At 43.1% G+C, this 18,420-nt stretch overlaps 1 protein-coding gene across 1 annotated transcript in view; it reads left to right on the top strand.

The window, feature by feature from the left end:
* The window catches only part of LOC311108240 (sodium/potassium/calcium exchanger 4-like), a gene marked incomplete at both ends in the record, with an annotated part of 61,356 nt that extends 44,679 nt beyond the window's left edge, over positions 1-16,677 (top strand). The window contains 11 exons of the mRNA XM_084150857.1: positions 395-469; positions 1,043-1,068; positions 1,255-1,308; positions 2,092-2,189; positions 5,243-5,412; positions 5,693-5,837; positions 10,814-10,980; positions 11,066-11,180; positions 11,394-11,506; positions 12,159-12,224; positions 16,528-16,677. Of these exons, the coding sequence (XP_084006983.1) occupies positions 395-469; positions 1,043-1,068; positions 1,255-1,308; positions 2,092-2,189; positions 5,243-5,412; positions 5,693-5,837; positions 10,814-10,980; positions 11,066-11,180; positions 11,394-11,506; positions 12,159-12,224; positions 16,528-16,677 (1,179 nt within the window). The remainder of the gene's footprint in view (positions 1-394; positions 470-1,042; positions 1,069-1,254; positions 1,309-2,091; positions 2,190-5,242; positions 5,413-5,692; positions 5,838-10,813; positions 10,981-11,065; positions 11,181-11,393; positions 11,507-12,158; positions 12,225-16,527) is intronic.
* Between the last annotated feature and the right edge of the window lie 1,743 nt (positions 16,678-18,420).

Here is an 18,420-nt window from a genome sequence, read left to right as displayed (position 1 = left end):
ATGGAAATGTAACGTGTACGCTGGGAGTCGGGATGCAAGTACAGGGAGTGAATTTAATAATAAATGAAACAAAACAAGAAACACGAGTAGCGTACAGACATCAATAACGCCTGGGGAATAACCCGAAGGGAGTGACAGATATAGGGGAGGTAATCAGGAAGGTGATGGAGTCCAGGTGAGTCTCATAATACCGCGCAGGTGCTCGTAACGATGGTGGCAGGTGTGCGTAATGAACAGTCAACTGGCGACCTCGAGCACCGGAGAGGGGGAGCGGGAGTAGACGTGACAGGAAAGGAGGCACCTGATCCTAGATCAGCATTTCTAGGCTGAGACACTTTATATATACAAGCATGTGATCTCTTTCCTGACTGACTGTTCCTCTCTCTCTTTCTAGGTTGTCATGTTGGGTTGGTGGTCTGTTTTCCGAGATTCATTCTACTACGTCTTGTCGATCCTCGCTCTTATTGCGGTAAGTCTGACAGTAAAATGCACATTACATGTACTGTGTCTCCTGAGTGGCGCAGTGGTCTAAGGCACTGCATCGCAGTGCTAACTGTGCCACTAGAGATCCTGGTTCGAATCCAGGCTCTGTCGCAGCCGGCCGCGACCGGGAGACTCATGGGCGGCGCACAATTGGCCCAGGGTAGGGGAGGGAATGGCCGGCAGGGATGTAGCTCAGTTGATAGAGCATGGCGTTTGCAACGCCAGGGTTGTGGGTTCGATTCCCACGGGGGGCCAGTATAAAAAAAATAAAACATTGTAGTCACTAACTGTAAGTTGCTCTGGATAAGAGCGTCTGCTAAATGACTAAAATGTAAATGTAAAATGTGACCATAAGTAATATATTTATTTTGATATTTTATTAGGATCCCCATTAGTTATTCTGAAAGCAGCAGCTGCTCTTCCTGGGGTCCACACAAGTCATGAAACATGACATAATACAGAACATTAATAGACTAGAACAGCTCAAGGACAGAAGTACATATTGAATAATTCCTAACTGGCATTGTTTTCATTTCTGCCTGTGCTCTTTTTGTTCCAGTTCATCTACGATGGGAAGGTAGTGTGGTAAGCGAGCCCCACCTCTTTTCGATTGGTCCTTAAATAATACCTTAATGTGATGGAATTTTCATTAGTTGCGTGTCTGAACTGTGGGGCTCCTTATTGGGTGATATGATGGGATTTAATTGGTCTTTATTGGGTAACTGTGATATGATGGGATTTCAGTCGTTGACTCTCCCCTGTGTCCCTCAGGTGGGAGAGCCTGGTGTTGGTGCTCATGTACTGTGGATACATCATCATCATGAAGTAAGTGCTGCACTACTGAGTCAGTGAAAACTCAAGGCCCAATGAAATTGATGTGGTGGGGGAGACAGATTTTCATTTTTAAGATATCATCTTTTTTTTCTCTAAGAAATATACAAAGACTCAATGCAATAATATTGAATTTGAGTGCGCCCTGATTTTCTGCGGGCCGAAAGTTTTTAATCTGTTTGTCTCTGGGTCATCCAGGTCACTCCCCTAGTAATAATCTGTCTCTCAGCCCCAGCCTGCTCACTCCCAGCCCAGCCATCTTCCCCCTCTGCAGTGGCTAAAGAGCACCAGGCTTAACTGGATATCACTTGTCTCCTGTCTTGTTTGGAGGAAGGGAGTGCTCCGACTGCCCTTCTATGACCCATTATGATGCCACTCAGACAATAGCCTACTCGCTGACCATTTCAGATACCATCCTATCTTGCCCATAGGGTTTGCTGTATAACCTATGTGTGCATACTGTAGGATGTAAAATCTACAACATGGTTTCACATTCACCTGAAGTTGCAGGACTGAGTTTGCCACAGTTATTGTACACATGAACAGTTGCAAACATTTTACTGCAGTTTACTGTATACACAGGGACAGTTTCCCAGACACAGATTAAACCTAGTGCTTGAATACAAATATATTTCAATTGAGATTAAGTAAGTTTATTAATCAGTGTCCAAGTAACTGGTCCCTAGAATTTACAGACCACTACATTGTGTTCAATTATTGGCTGTTGATGAAAAAGTGAGGCGTTAACCAGTGTCCCTCTCTCACCTCTTCTCCCAGGTTTAACCAGAGCCTGCAGAAGTTATTCACGAGGAAAGGGGGCAAGGACAAGAATCAGGCCAATGGTAACGCAGCGGCCAGCAGCGAGATGGAGGATGGTAATGCTAGTTATGATGACAGTGTGTGGGATGACGACCCCATCATTGCCTATACTCAGCACGGCAGTAGGTAAGGCTAACCAGGCAGGCAGTAGTACACACCAAGGCTTCTCTCAAGACATGAGCTTATTCTCTGTATCTGTACTCGTCTTTTTTTAACCCCAAAAGTTGATTAAGATGAACTATTGGTCATTTCTGATCAAATAGGGTCGAGGGAATGGCTGGCGTTTTGGTTCAAATATCATAGACTTAGATGACTCATCTTTGCATCTGTCCCATTATGGTATCTGAGAGCACGGGCAGTGCCATTGAATCAATCTCCATTTTGAAGTAGTCAAATTTCTTCTGCTCCTCCTATGAGTTGGTAAACAAACTGAAAGGGTGCATACTGCCACCTGGAGGAAATTGTTTGAACCGGTATAAAGTCAAGGTTGGAATGTGGACCATCTTTGAGCATGCTTTCTCGCGTGGAAAAGTATTCTCACGCAAAAGAGGGAACGCCCACTTACACAGACAGGAACTGCGACCATTTTTTAAATTGCGGCCTTTATGCAACATCTTCATTAACTACCATCTTGGAGTTTACTACTAAGTCCTCAATGCTGCTGCCCATGCTAAAACAGGCTTTTGGACACTATAGTTGTCTAGGTCTATGTGTTGGGCAGGAATATGAACTTGTGGGTTCATGGGAGTTGGGTAGGACTTCCTCTGTCAGTGTGGTGAAGGTGTTGCACTTCTACAATCTCCATTCTACTGTGCTGACTAACAGTGGGTAAGAGGTAACCTTCAGCTCAACCACAGCACTTGGTTCTCTCTAGCTCTACCAGAGGAGGCTGGTGGGAGGAGCTATAGGAGGACGAGCTCATTGTAATGGCTGGAATAGAAAATATGGAACGGTATCAAACATATGGAAACCACATGTTTGACTCCGTTCCATTTATTCCATTCCAGCCATTACAATGACCCTGTCCTCCTATGGCCCTTCCCACCAGCCGCCTCTGAGATCTACCGCTCTCTCGCTCTTCCTGGCCTCCTTATCTTTGGTATTAATGTCATAAGTGGGTTGTAACTTGTCTCGATGCAGCCATATCTTCCACTTTCTTTCCACTAATGTCAAAGCGCCTGTCTGTTTAGCCTTACTAAACCCACTGTTGCTTGTTGTGTTGTGACTGTTTCTGCATGCTAGATTGCAGTGTTTCTCTGCTGTTTCTCTGCAGTATGTTTCTCTGCTTGTCTCTTGAGGTATCAACCCACTGCCTTGTGGTAATGACTATCCAAATATATGGAATGTTTGTGTCAGCTTTGTTTTCTTAGTAATTCTATATAATGAATCAATTTAAGAATGTAATATAGAACCCTTATCAGACCCTGAATTCGTCCATTTTACCAGGAATATGTGTAAAACACAAGTGGAAACTTCTCATGGCAAGGTGATTTTACACCTTTAATGGATTTTTGGTGTTTGATGTTAGCATGTTTGTGTGTCAGTCAGGGTTTCTGTTAGCTGGTAATGGCTGGCATTTGGCTGATAAAATTAATTAATTGAAAAGCCGATAAATAAAATTGCTGCTGGCCAAATGTCCAGAAGATGAAGAAAACATCCCATTGCGAAATAATGCTTTTTAGCCTATTCATTGATGGAAATACCAGTCGATGGAAATACATTTGACTGGTCATGCTTATCGGTCTATAGGTACATTTTCAAAATGTTGTGGAAATAAATTGGTGCGTGTACAGTATATTCGCTGTGCATCTTATTTATCACACCCGCACAGCATACAGATGCAGAGCCTTTGAGAGGAACATCTGTCAGACAGCGTGAGAGCTGCTACTACAGCATCTCAATCAGCAAATGCATAGGCAACTGAAGGCAGGCATCATCAGATGTCACACACCACTTTGCAATGAGCTGGAGGCAGTATGCATTTTGAAAACATATACTTAATTGTTTGAAACCTGAACGTTTTACTACATACCTTGCTTCAAAGTAGCCTAGCCAAAATCAGATCATATCCGTGGAGGCAATTCTTTTCTATAACCTTTCTTTCATTGTCTAGTAGCCAAATGCACAATCCTAGTCTTATTAACAACCCACGCTAGTTGTTGCATATTAGATCTCCCCTCTTTCTACATTTCTAACGGTATTTTCATTTCTGTCACATGAAACCGCTGGCTTGTGCAGTGTGTTTTGACAACAATGTTTTCCCATTAACTGCATTATGGAACAAACATTCACGCGTAGTCTACTACCTTGTGCACATTGCTGCCCTTATGTGAAGAAATAATAGTTTATCAACATTTTAAGCTAAACTTTCTGATCTGTTGCATCACTCATTGCTTTTTAACCTTTCTTTAATGTAGCCTAGGCTACTAGTTGTATTAATTTAGGATCTATCATCCCAAAAACGTCCCATAGTCTGTTTGGAATAGGCTATTTCTTTCTCGGCAAGCTGACCAATAGAATAGGTAAACGTTTCTACTATGGGGGATAGTATATTGACATAGGCCCCGTGTAGCTCAGTTGGTAGAGCATGGCGCTTGCAACGCCAGGGTTGTGGGTTCGATTCCCACGGGAGGCCAGTATAAAAAAAAAAAATTCTGCACTCACTAACTGTAAGTCGCTCTGGATAAGAGCGTCTGCTAAATGACTTAAATGTAAATAGGGTAGTGATTTTGCTGTTCGTTATACTCTCTGGCTGAGGAAAAGTAAATGTGGACAGTTATTCTTCATCTTCAAAGTGCACATCAGAATTCGGTAAGAAGGACATCGTTGCATCCTCGGTTTGCGTGTTCTGTTCATATGAATTACCATTATCTAAATGCGATTTCTGTCATTCTGAGCACCGGGTGGATGCCCTAATCTGGTTACACACCCAATGCATATGGGTCCGGTAAATTTCTCAAATGTCCAGTAAATTAAAATGCTGTTCTCAAATGTCCAGCGCCACATTTTCCTAATGGAAACCCTGGTGTGAGATTATGTGTGTGGGAGAGAGCGAGCGAGCGTCTGTGTGTGTCAGTTTTGATGGTCTAATGTGTCTGTCCGTCTCCAGTCAAACCCAGTAAGGCTTACAGTCGTGGGTCTGTGGTCATGGTCGACGAGATGATGCATGCCAACCCTTCCAAGATGCGCTTCCCCGAGGCCGGCCTCCGCATCATGATCACCAGCCATTTTGGACCCAAGACCCGGCTGCGCATGGCCAGTCGCCTCATCATCACTGAGGTACGGATAGAGAGGGATGTAACTGCAGAAAAGGGATAGGGGAGCAGATGGTTTGTTTCCATATTAGAGAATGCAATGGTCTCAGTTGTATAGATTTGATAGTGCTGTCATTGCTGTACAGTTGACTACCTGGGTCGTGTTCATTAGGCACCAAATGAGAAAAAAACAGACTGAATCAATCTGGTCTTGGTCCAATACCAAACACTCCCTTTCATTTTTCATTGAAAAACGTGTTCCGATGTGTGCCCTAATGAACAACTCCCTGTTTTGCCTGTGACAGCGTCAGAAGCTGGTCCAGGGCGCCAACGGAGTGGAGACCCAGGTGCTGGAGGGGAAGGTGGACGTTGAGAACGGCAACGTGCCCGAGGACAAGCCTGCAGAGGAGGAGCCCGAAAACGAGACAATCTCCCCCTTTCATATCCCAGGTGTGTGTATGTGCTGTGTACATGTATTAGCGAGTTGTTTATCCAGACAGAGCTTGACATTACTGTAGATAGTACAACATTACTGTGGATAGTACATGTTTTAATGTTAAGATATGGCTAATCAGATTTAAACATTTGCTTACACTTCAGTAGACGTATTGCTCTTACCCAAATTATCCTGTGACTTTATCATATCATATCATGACTAATTCTAATGATCTTTGACAGACAGTTATGTGCATGGCAAACACTGCTCCAATGTGTGTATGAAACATACTACGAAGTGCTTTATGATTGAAGTAGCTGATGAGTTAAATTGGTTGTGTTAGTGCTGGGCTAGACCAAATACCTGCACCTTAGACTGCTGTCCTATGTTCATAGTCATTGAACACTGGTCACTTTAATACTGTTTTAACCACTTCATATGTACAGTCCATTCGGAAGGTATTCAGACCCCTTGACCACATTTTGTTACTTTACAGCCTTATTCTAAAATTGATTACATTGTTTTTTCCCCTCATCAATCTACACACAATACCCAATAATGACAAAGCAAAAACAGTTTTAATTAAAATAAAATATATACAGTACAGTCAAAAGTTTGGACACCTACTCATTCAAGGGGTTTTCTTTATTTTTACTATTTTCTACATTGTAGAATAATAGTGAAGACATCAAAACTATGAAATAACACATATGGAATCATGTAGTAACCAAAAAAGTGTTATGTCTATATTTGAGATTCTTCAAAGTAGCCACCCTTTTGCCTTGATGACAGCTTTGCCCACTCTTGGCATTCTCTCAACCAGCTTCACCTGGAATGCTTTTCCAATAGTCTTGAAGGAGTTCCCACATATGCTGAGCACGTGTTGGCTGCTTTTCCTTCACTCTGCCATCCAACTCATCCCAAACCATCTCAATTGGGTTGAGGTCGGGTGATTGTGGAGGCCAGGTGTTCTGATTCAGCACTCCATCACTCTCCTTCTTGGTCAAATAGCCCTTACACAGCCTGGAGGTGTGTTGGGTCATTGTCCTGTTGAAAAACAAATGATAGTCCCACTAAGCGCAAACCAGATGGGATGGTGTATCGCTGCAGAATGCTGTGGTAGCCATGCTGGTTAAGTGTGCTTTGAATTCTAAATAAATCACTGACAGTGTCACCAGCAAAGCACCCCCACACCATCACACCACCTCCTCCATGCTTCACGGTGGGAACCACACATGCAGAGATCATCAGTTCACCTACTCTGCATCTCACAAAGACACGGCGGCTGGAACCAAAAATCTCAAATTTGGACTCATCAGACCAAAGGACAGATTTCCACCAGTCTATGTCCATTGCTCATGTTTTTTGGCCCAAGTAAGTCTCTTCTTCTTATTGGTGTCCTTTAGTAGTGGTTTCTTTGCAGCAATTCGACCATGAAGGCCTGATTCACGCAGTCTCCTCTGAACAGTTGATGTTGAGATGTGTCTGTTACTTGAACTCTGAAGCATTTATTTTGGGCTGCAATTTCTGAGGCTGGTAACTCTAATGAACTTATCCTCTGCAGCAGAGGTGGCGGTCCTCATGAGAGCCAGTTTCATCATAGCGCTTGATGATTTTTGCGACTGCACTTGAAGAAACTTTCACAGTTCTTGAAATTTTCCGGATTGAGTGACCTTCCTGTCTTAAAGTAATGATGCTCTGTCGTTTCTCTTTTGCTTATTTGAGCTGTTCTTGACATAATATGGACTTGGTCTTTTACCAAACAGGGCTATCTTCTGTATACCCCCATACCTTGTCACAACACAACTGATTGGCTCAAACGCATTAAGAAGAAATTAACTTTAAACAAGGCACACCTGTTAATTGAAATGCATTCCAGGTGACTACCTCATGAAGCTGGTTGAGAGAATGCCAAGAGTGTGCAAAGCTGTCAATTCTTTTTTGGTTACTACATGATTCCATATGTGTTATTTCATAGTTTTGATGTCTTCACTATTATTCTACAATGTAGAAAATAGTAAAAATAAAGAAAATCGCTTGAATGAGTAGGTGTGTCCAAACTTTTGACTGGTACTGTATGTATGTATATGTGTGTGTGTGTGTATGTATATATATATATAATAAATGTATATTTTTTTTGAAATATGACATTTACATAAGTATTCAGACCCTTTACTCAGTACTTTGTTGAAGCACCTTTAGCATTGATTACAGCCTCGAGTCTTCTTGGGTATCACACTACAAGCTTAGCACACCTGTATTTGGGGAGTTTCTCCCATTCTTCTCTGCAGATCCTCTCAAGCTCTGTCAGGTTGGATGGGGAGTGTCGCTGCACAGCTATTTTCAGGTCTCTCCAGAGATGTTTGATTGGGTTCAAGTCCGTGCTCTGGCTGGGCCACTCAAGGACATTCAGAGACTTGTCCTGAAGCCACTCCTGCGCTGTCTTGGCTGTGTGCTTAGGGTCGTTTTCCTGTTGGACGGTGAACCTTCGCCCCAGTTTGAGGTCATGAGCGCTCTGGAGCAGGTTTTCATCAAGGATCTCTCTGTACTTTGCTCAGTTCAGCTTTCCATCGATCCTGACTATTCTCCACTGTCGCTGAGAAACATCCCCACAGCATGATACTGCTACCACAATGCTTCACCGTAGGGATGGTGCCAGGTTTCCTCCAGACGTGAAGCTTGGCATTCAGGCCATAGAGTTCAATCTTGGTTTCATCAGACCAGAGAATCTTGTTTCTCATGGTCTGAGAGTTCTTTAGCTGCCTTTTGGCAAACTCCAAGTGGGCTGTCATGTGCCTTTTTACTGAGGAGTGGCTTCCGTCTGGCCACTCTACCATAAAGGCCTGATTGATGGAGTACTGCAGAGATGGTTGTCCTTCTGGAAGGTTCTCCCATCTCCACAGAGGAGCTCTGTCGGAGCGACCATCCGGTTCTTGGTCACCTCCTTGACCAATGACCTTCTCCCTCGATTGCTCAGTTTGGCCGGGCGGCCAGCTCTAGGAAGAGTCTTGGTGGTTCCAAACTTCTTCCATTTAGGAATGATGGAGGCCGCTGTGTTCTTGGACCTTCAATGCTGCAGAAATGCTTTGGTACCCTTCTCCAGATCTGTTCCTCGACACAATCGTGTCTCAGAGCTCTACGGACAATTCCTTCGACCTCATTTGTTCTGACATGCACTGTCAACTGTGCCTTTCCAAATCATGTCCATTCAATTTACTACAGGTGGACTCCAATGAAGTTGTAGAAACATCTCAAGGATGATCAATGGAAACAGGATGCACCTGAGCTCTATTTCGAGTCTCATAGCAAGAGACTTGGCTCTGTCATATCCTCACATGGTCTCTCCTATCATTGCTACGCAGACGACACACAATTTTCTTCTTTTCCCCCTTCTGATAACCAGGTGGCGAATCGCATCTCTGCATGTCTGCCAGACATATCAGCGTGGATTTCGGATCACCACCTCAAGCTGAACCTCGGCAAGACGGAGCTGCTCTTCCTCCCGGAGAAGGACTGCCCACTCCATGATCTCGCCATCACGGTTGACAACTCCATTGTGTCCTCCTCCCAGAGTGCAAAGAACCTTGGCGTGACCCTGGACAACACCCGGTCATTCTCCGCTAACATCAAAGCGGTGACCCGATCCTGCAGGTTCATGCTCTACAACATTCGCAGAGTACGACCCTATCTTACACAGAAAGCGGCACAGGTCCTAATCCAGGCACTTGTCATCTCCCGTCTGGATTACTGCAACTCGCTGTTGGCTGGGCTCCCTGCCTGTGCCATTAACCCCCTACAATTTATCCAGAACGCTGCAGCCCGTCTGGTGTTCAACCTTCCCAAGTTCTCTCATGTCACACCGCTCCTCCGCACACTCCACTGGCTTCCAGTTGAGGCTCGCATCTACTACAAGACCATGGTGCTTGCCTATGGAGCTGTGAGGGGAACGGCACCTCCTTACCTTCAGGCTCCGATCAGACCCTACACCCAAACGAGGGCACTATGTTCATCCACCTCTGGCCTGCTAGCTCCCCTACCTCTACGGAATTACAGTTCCCACTCAGCCCAGTCAAAGCTATTCGCTGCTCTGGCACCCCAATGGTGGAACAAGCTCCCCCACGATGCCAGGACAGCGGAGTCACTGACCACCTTCCGGAGACACTTGAAACCCTACCTCTTTAAGGAATACCTGGAATAGTATAAAGTAATCCTACTTCCCCCACCCCCCATTAAAAAAAGAAATTTAAAAAAAAAGGTGGTTGTCCCACTGGCTATCATAAGTTGAATGCACCAATTTGAAAGTGCTCTGGATAAAAGTGTCTGCTAAATGATGTAAATGTAATCGCAAAGGGTCTGAATACTTATGTAAATAAGGTATTTCCCTTTTTTATTTTTAATGAATTTGCAAAAATGTCTAAACCTGTTTTCACTTTGTCATTATGGGGTATAAATGCATTTAATATATTTTAGAATAAGGCTGTAACGTAACAAAATGTGGAAAAATTAAAGCGATCTTAATACTTTCCGAATGCACTGTATTCTAGTCATGGCTCATCCTATATAACTACTGCTGTACACCCTTTCTATTCATATACTGTCCATAATGTCTATACACAACATCAAATACATATATATTTATATTCTGGACTCTGACATTGCTTGTTCTAATATTTATATTTTATTATTGTTTTGTATGGTTAGGTATTACTGCACTGTTGGAGCTAGAAACACAAGCATTTCGCTACACCGCATTAACATCTGCAAAATATGTGTACGTGACCAATAAAATGTGATTTGACCTAGTTTTTCCCGGACCAGAACACTGTTTTAGAAAGAATTGTACGTCCTCCTAGGGTGCTATTCCTTGCCACTCTGCTTCTGCTTGCTCTTTGGAATTCTAGACTGGGTTACTGTAAAACACTTTGACTTGATATTAAAGGGGCTTTATAAATACATGTGATTGATTTTACCTGCCCCTTCCATCCTACAGTGGGCATCAGCAGCAAGTGCAAGTGGCTGATTTCGTGGCCCCTGCTGCTCCTCCTGTTCTTCACCATCCCCAACTGTGCCAAGCCTCGATGGGAGAAGTTCTTCATGCTCTCCTTCATCCTCTCTACTGTCTGGATCGCTGTCTTCTCCTACTTCATGGTCTGGATGGTGAGTCTCAGGGTGTGTGTTGGGGGGTAGTTGTGTCTGTCTGTTCTGGTCACTTATCAGTTGTAACGTGTGTGTGTGGTCGCAGGTCACCATCATCGGCTACACCCTTGGCATCCCAGACGTCATTATGGGCATCACTTTCCTGGCAGCGGGCACCAGTGTGCCAGACTGCATCGCTAGTCTCATCGTTGCTCGGCAAGGTACAATTCTACTTTCTGTAATTTCCCTTTAACTGTTTGTGAGGATGGAAATCAAGGGCATCTACTCATTGAAAAACAAATGGTCCTAGACTGAGGTATCTTCGGACTGTACCATCTTTGGCAATAATCTTGTCTTAAGGCTTTTCAAAGTTAATTCTGGAGGTTGCTTTTATGTAAAATGCTTATATTTGAATGACAACTATTTCTGTTTAGGAATGGGTGACATGGCGGTGTCCAACACCATTGGCAGTAATGTGTTTGATATCCTGGTTGGGCTGGGGTTGCCCTGGGCGCTACAGACCATGGCGATCAACTACGGCTCTGAGGTAAGGACAGCTATAGGTAACGGAGTAGGGTTCAGTTGCCCCTAGTCGCTGATCTTGGATCAGTTTAGTATTTTCCCCACTAATGGTTAAGGTTGGGATAGGGGGATGGGAAGCTGATCCTAGATCTGGACCTTCACTCTGGCGCATAGGGAACAGCTATCCTAAGAGATTACTGCTTTGCTTGACGTACAACTTTGTAACTCAATATGCACTGTAAATACTTGTAGTTGTAGTAGTCATCTTTCAGGAAGCATGTACACTGAAATGAAGTCAAGTGATCTTGACTCTGAGAGCTTGAGTTGGAAGTGTTCATCAGTCATGTTTTGGAGAGGGAATAACACATTTTTTAAGGACTAAATAACAAGTGTTTCAGTACTGAGTGATTGAGTCCTTGACCCTACTGTCTCCAGCTCTCTCCTCCTCTCCCACACTTCTACTAGGGGTGCATCTCAATAGTATAAAGCATACTCCTGGCCAGAGAGGAAGCCAATTAAGACTATTGAGATGCACCCCTTGAGTTAACTATGACCAGAGCCATGTATTTAGAGTTGGGCCAACTTTTATAATTTTGAATATTGCTTTAATCTATACATTCAGTTAATAGTATTTTTAAATATTCCCAATGTAATGTTAACTATGACTTCCCCTCTAGGTCATTATCAACAGTCGAGGACTGGTCTACTCTGTGGTGCTGCTGCTGGGTTCTGTGGCTTTAACGGTGAGCAGATTCCATCCTCTATAAATCAGTTGATAGAGCATGGCGTTTGTAATGCCAGGATAGTTTTAGATTCCCAGGACCACCCATAAGTAAAACATTTATGCACGCATGGCTAAGTTGCTTTGGATAAAAACGTCTGCTTAATGGCATATATTATATTATATTATACATGTATTATATTATACAACTGACCAGAGTCTTACTGTGTATAGAGACTACAGTATCTATGTCTCGGCCACTGTAAGACTGCCAGTGTATTAGGCTGTGGCCAGACAGATTTTGTTTCCTAAAATTACGAATTGAACCAATAGTTTTTCAAAGGGAGTCATCCGTTGACTGATGACGGACAACGGAGAAGATTGTCCAACAAAAAACACGCGTCTTTTTAATGTACGTATGCAAATTTGAGTTGACAGGCAAAAAAACCAAAAAAACAAAACGGACAGTTGATGAATGCAAATACGATTTAATCTGTGTTCTTGCGCCTCTGTGTGGCCTTAGCTTTTTATTGGAATGGTTCTGTTTTGTGGATATGGATAATGCTACTGTTCTGTCTCAAACTGCTGTGTGTACGTTCGATTTCAAGAGGCACTATGCAGAAATCGCTCAAATTCTAATAGTTCACCTACTTTCAGTATACAGTGCCGTGAAAAAGTATTTGCCCCCTTTCTGATTTTCTCTATTTTTGTATATTTGATACCTAATATTAGATAAAGGGAACCTGAGTTTACAAATAACAAAAATGTATACATATTTTATTTATTTAATTAGCAAAGTTATGCAACACCTAATTCCCCTGTGTGAAAAAGTAATTGGCCCCTTACGCTCAATAACTGGTTGTGCCACCTTTAGCTGCAATGACTGCAACCAAATGCTTCCTGTAGTTGTTGATCAGTCTCTCACATCGCTGTGGAGGAATTTTGGCCCACACTTGCATGCATAACTGCTTTAACTGCTCGTTTCAAGTCCTGCCACAACATCTCTAATGGGATTAGGTCTGAACTTTGACTAGGCCATTCCAAAACTTCAAATTTGTTGATTTTTACCAATTTTCATGTAGACTGTGATGGTTTGGGGATGCTTTGCTGCCTCAGGACCTGGACAACTTGCCTTAATAGGAACCATGAATTCTGCTTGTATCAGAGAATTCTACAGGAAAATGTCAGCCATCCATCTTTGAGCTGAAGCTAAAGCGCAGATGGGTCATGCAGCAAGACAATGATCCAAAACACACAATCAAGTCTACATGAAAATGGCTAAAAAGCAGCAAATGTGAAGTTTTGGAATCGCCTAGTCAAAGTCCAGACCTAATCCCAATTGAGATCCCTTACGAAAAAAGATTGCAGTCAGAGTGCAATATAACTGCAGTATGCTGCGCCCAAAATAAGTTTGTTTTACTGTAGTAATTTTGCAGTGTAACTGCAGTTCAACTACAGTATAACTGCAGTTATTCTGCAATTACTGCGTCCAAAATACTACAGTCGACTGCAGTTTCAAAACGTTATTTTTTGTAAAGGATGTTGTGGCAGGACTTGAAACGAGCAGTTCATGCTTGAAAACCCACAAATGTCACTGAGTTACAGCAGTTCTGCATGGAAGAGTGGTCCAAAATTCCTCCACAGTGATATGAGAGACTGATCAACAACTACAGGAAATGTTTGGTTGGAGTCATTGCAGCTAAAGGTGGCACAACCAGTTATTGAGTGTAAGGGGGCAATTACTTTTTCACACGGGCATTGGGTTTTGTATAACTTTGTTTTATTAAATAAATGTAATAAGTATGTTTGGTTATTTGTTAACTCAGGTTCCCTTGATCTAATATTAGGTTTTGGTTGAAGATCTGATAACATTCAGTATAAAAAATATGCAAAAGTAGAGAAAATTAGAAAGGGGGTAAATACTTTTTCACGGCACTGTATGTGACAAAAGAAGCAACTATCGTGTAGATAATCAGTGTACCGTCTAAACCGCTGTGAAATAGAGTACCAGTCAAAAGTTTGGACACCTACTCATTCAAGGGTTTTTCTTTATTTTTACTATTTTCTACATTGTAGAATAATAGTGAAGACATCAACTATGAAATAACACAGATGGAATCATGTAGTAACCAAAAAAGTGTTAAACAAATCAAAATATATTTTATATTTGAGATTCTTCAAATAGCCCCCCTTTGCCTTGTTGACCGCTTTGCACACACTTGGCATTCTCTCAACCAGCTTCATGAGGTAGTCACCTGGAATGCATTTCAATTAACAGGTGTGCCTTAAAAGTTAATTTGTGGAATTTATTTCCTTTAATGCTTTTGAGCCAATCAGTTCTGTTGTTACAAGGTAGGGGGGGGGGGTATACAGAAGATAGCCCTATTTGGTAAAAGACCAAGTCCATATTATGGCAAGAACAGTTCAAATAAGCAAAGACAAAAAGGACATGAAGGTCAGTCAATACGGAACATTTTAAGAACTTTGAACGTTTCTTCAAGTGCAGTCGCAAAAACCATCAAGTGCTATGATGAAACTGGCTCTCATGAGGACTGCCAGGAAGGAATGGAAGACCCAGAGTTACCTCTACTGCAGAGGACAAGTTCATTAGAGTTACCAGCCTCAGAAATTGCAGCCCAAATAAATGCTTCACAGAGTTCAAGTAACAGACACATCTCAACATCAACTGTTCAGAGGAGACTGTGTGAATCAGGCCTTCATGGTCGAATTGCTGCAAAGAAACCACTACTAAAGGACACCAATAAGAAGAAGAGACCTGCTTGGGCCAAGAAACAAGAGCAATGGACATTAGACCGGTGGGAATTTGTCCTTTGGTCTGGAGTCCAAATTTGAGATTTTTGGTTCAAACCGCCATGTCTTTGTGAGAGGCGGAGTGGGTGAACCGATGATCTCCGCATGTGTAGTTCCCACCGTAAAGCATGGAGGAGGTGTGATGGTGTGGGGGTGCTTTGCTGGTGACACTGTCTGTGATTTTATTTAGAATTCAAGGCACACTTCACCACAGCATTCTGCAGCGATACACCATCCCATCTGGTTTGGGCTTAGTGGGACTATCATTTGTTTTTCAACAGGACAATGACCCAACACACCTCCAGGCTGTGTAAGGGCTATTTTACCAAGAAGGAAAGTGATGGAGTGCTGCATCAGATGACCTGGCCTCCACAATCCCCCGACCTCAACCCAATTGAGATGAGTCGGATGGCAGAGTGAAGGAAAAGCAGCCAACAAGTGCTCAGCATATGTGGGAACTCCTTCAAGACTATTGGAAAAGCATTCCTGGTGAAGCTGGTTGAGAGAATGCCAAGAGTGTGCAAAGCTGTCATCAAGGCAAAGGGTGGCTATTTGAAGAATCTCAAATATAAAATATATTTTGATTTGTTAGTTACTACATGATTCCATATGTGTTATTTCATAGTTTTGATGTCTTCACTATTATTCTACAATGTAGAAAATAGTAAAAATAAAGGGAAAAACCCTTGAATGAGTAGGTGTGTCCAAACTTTTGACTGGTACTGTATATTTTCCATTGCCACAAATATTGTATTTTAAGCTGTTTGAAGCTGGTGTACAAAACCGAAAGTAAAGAGTCACAAAAACAACACTTAAGAACGGGACGCATAGAAATATAGTACAGATCTACCGCTTCTTAGACTTGCTTTCAATGAGAATGACAGATATATAACTCATATTCCTATGTGAATTTGGTCGGTCGCCCAAAAAGTTACATATTGCAGCTTCAAGTGATAAATTGGTGTTATTGGAAAAATTGTCCAATAAGCTCAATTACACGAATGGAAATCATTATTCGATTAACAGGCGTCTTTTAATTTCAATTAGCTAATAGCATTTCCTATTTTTCTTTCAGAAATGATCATTCGCTGAAATAAAATAGAACAATTTAGAACATTTTATAAATGTATATATTTCTGTCCCATTCTAAACCGTGTGTGCGCACGCGCCGCCTTGCACGTGTGTGTGTGTGTGTGTGTGCCAGAGACAGATTAACAAAAGTGTTGCCAGTAATTTCTTGCTTAACCTTCAGCCACTATTCAGGTGTATAAACAGAGGTCTGATGTACCTCTGACAAGGGTCGCGTTCCCCTGCTCGGACGTTACATTAATCAACCAATGTTGCAATGCCATGTCATCGACTGTCGGCCACCAGTTTGCTATAACATATGATGTGGTTAGCTGAGACGTAATATACCTATCAAGGCGTTGTAAGATCTGGCATGCGTCAGCAATGCCTGGGCATAGGAACACACCCTAAGTATGGTGTGCTGTGTGTGTGTTCCACCTCTGCAGGTGGGGGGGATCCACGTGAACCACTGGAAGCTGGACCTGAAGCTGGGTATCTACACGCTGGTCCTCTACGCTGTCTTCTTGTGTTTTTCCATCATGATCGAGTACAACGTGTTCACCTTCGTCAACCTACCAATGTGCATGGAGGAGTAGCCAGACCCTGCCCACCCATGCTGACCTCTGAACCAGGAAGCTCCATCCCCTCAACCTCAGACAGCAACCAATCACAAACAACCTTCTTCACCATCATCCACCACATTACTAAACCTCGTAACTGAATCTCCTGTCTGACCTTACCTTTCATTGTCATAACAGACCTGTTGACCTCTTGATCTGCTCCTTGTCTTTTAAATCTTTCTCTCCCTGTACTTGGACACGCTTTCCCATGAGGCTTTGTTCTGTGGAGTGGATGGACGCCTCTCCATGCCTCAAACGTCCTCCTCTCTCACATACAACAGACTGGACCCATTGTCAGACTAGTCTATTTTCCATTTACCCCCTCCCACTATCTCTAGTCTTACTGTGCTTTCATTAGCATGCCCTCAAAGGCTTTAGAATCAAGGGGACCCTACACTATTTACAGTCTCCCTCTCACAACAACCCACACATACCTCAGGTTAGGGTTAGTCGTAAACCCCAACATTGATCCTCCCCCTTTCTCCCACTCTCCCCAATCCAAACCTCTTCTCTTCTCTTCTCCTCCCCACCCCACACCACAGATCTACCCAAAGACCCTATGAAGAAAACACAACCTCACCTTCTCGCCCTAAATCTCTACCTCTCCCCCAAATCCTGCTTGTGCCCCCACCCTTTGGAGGAGGAACCTTTTTTGGCAGCTCTCCTACTCCTCTTTCTGGCCTGGACCCCTCTGACATGGTCCGAAATGTGATCGTTTCCTGTTTCCATATCACTACGTCCCACCCCTCTGCACCAGACACTCATCTTTCACTCCTCTATCTAGTCTACTCTTTTACTTTTCTCGATCACCTCTTAAGAAGGACATTTTGTCAGGAATCTTTGTGTCAAATGAGTCCGCGGTCAACTCAAAGCTGAGACTGTGAGAAGAGTGCATATGATGTATATTTGCAGCACTGCACAATGTTAAACTTGTAAACATATCTTTTTTTCTTTTCTTTTTGTATCATGTGGGTTTTAGTTTTTCAGAGTTTCAAAAGAACTATGAAATATGTTGAGGAGAGCTTGTTGCAATCATAAAGGACATTGCCTGTTTCACAGTAAGGAATTGCGCACTGAGAAAATGCTTTTCTTGTTTTTTGCTGTAAGGAGATTTGGCCCCCCTTGAAGGGATGGCGTCTGGCTGATGGAGGCGACTCTATAACCCATGTGCTGAAAGTTCAGCTGTTTTTTTTTTTTTTCTCGATCAGAGACTGATATCTCTCACACACCCTCCGACTGCAAAACACTAAAGAGAGAAACAACTCACTCAAGATCTTGGGGAGATGCGACAGATACGTCATATGAATGGGGGGATACGGTGTCCATATTAAGACATCTTTGGAATGGTGTCCATATTAGGACATCTTCGGACAGCAGCATGGAGAAATGTGTATTGTATCACAGATGATCGGAATCGGTCTGTTCTTCTCATCTCCTGTCTGCTCGACCCCCCCCCCCCCCCCCCTTTGACCACTAGGGGACAATGCTGCCCCCCACTCTGATTTATCTGTGCATGCCAGGGGTCACAAGCAACCACAGCCGTTTGGTTATCAGGGAATATTTGGAGCCTCTGAAGTTCCAGTAGGTGGCACCATTGGTGGTGTTCGCTCGATGTTAATTACATGTAGATATTGCACTTTAAAACAAGCAAAGCCGTCCTCTCATTCTGAATCAACTAGTGCTTCCTTTGAGTGTATGTACATTATGTGTGAGTGTGCG

Source organism: Coregonus lavaretus (genome assembly GCF_964263955.1).
Source record: "Coregonus lavaretus genome assembly, chromosome: 33".
Classification (NCBI taxonomy): domain Eukaryota; kingdom Metazoa; phylum Chordata; class Actinopteri; order Salmoniformes; family Salmonidae; genus Coregonus; species Coregonus lavaretus.
This window is presented reverse-complemented; position numbering and strand designations above follow the sequence as displayed.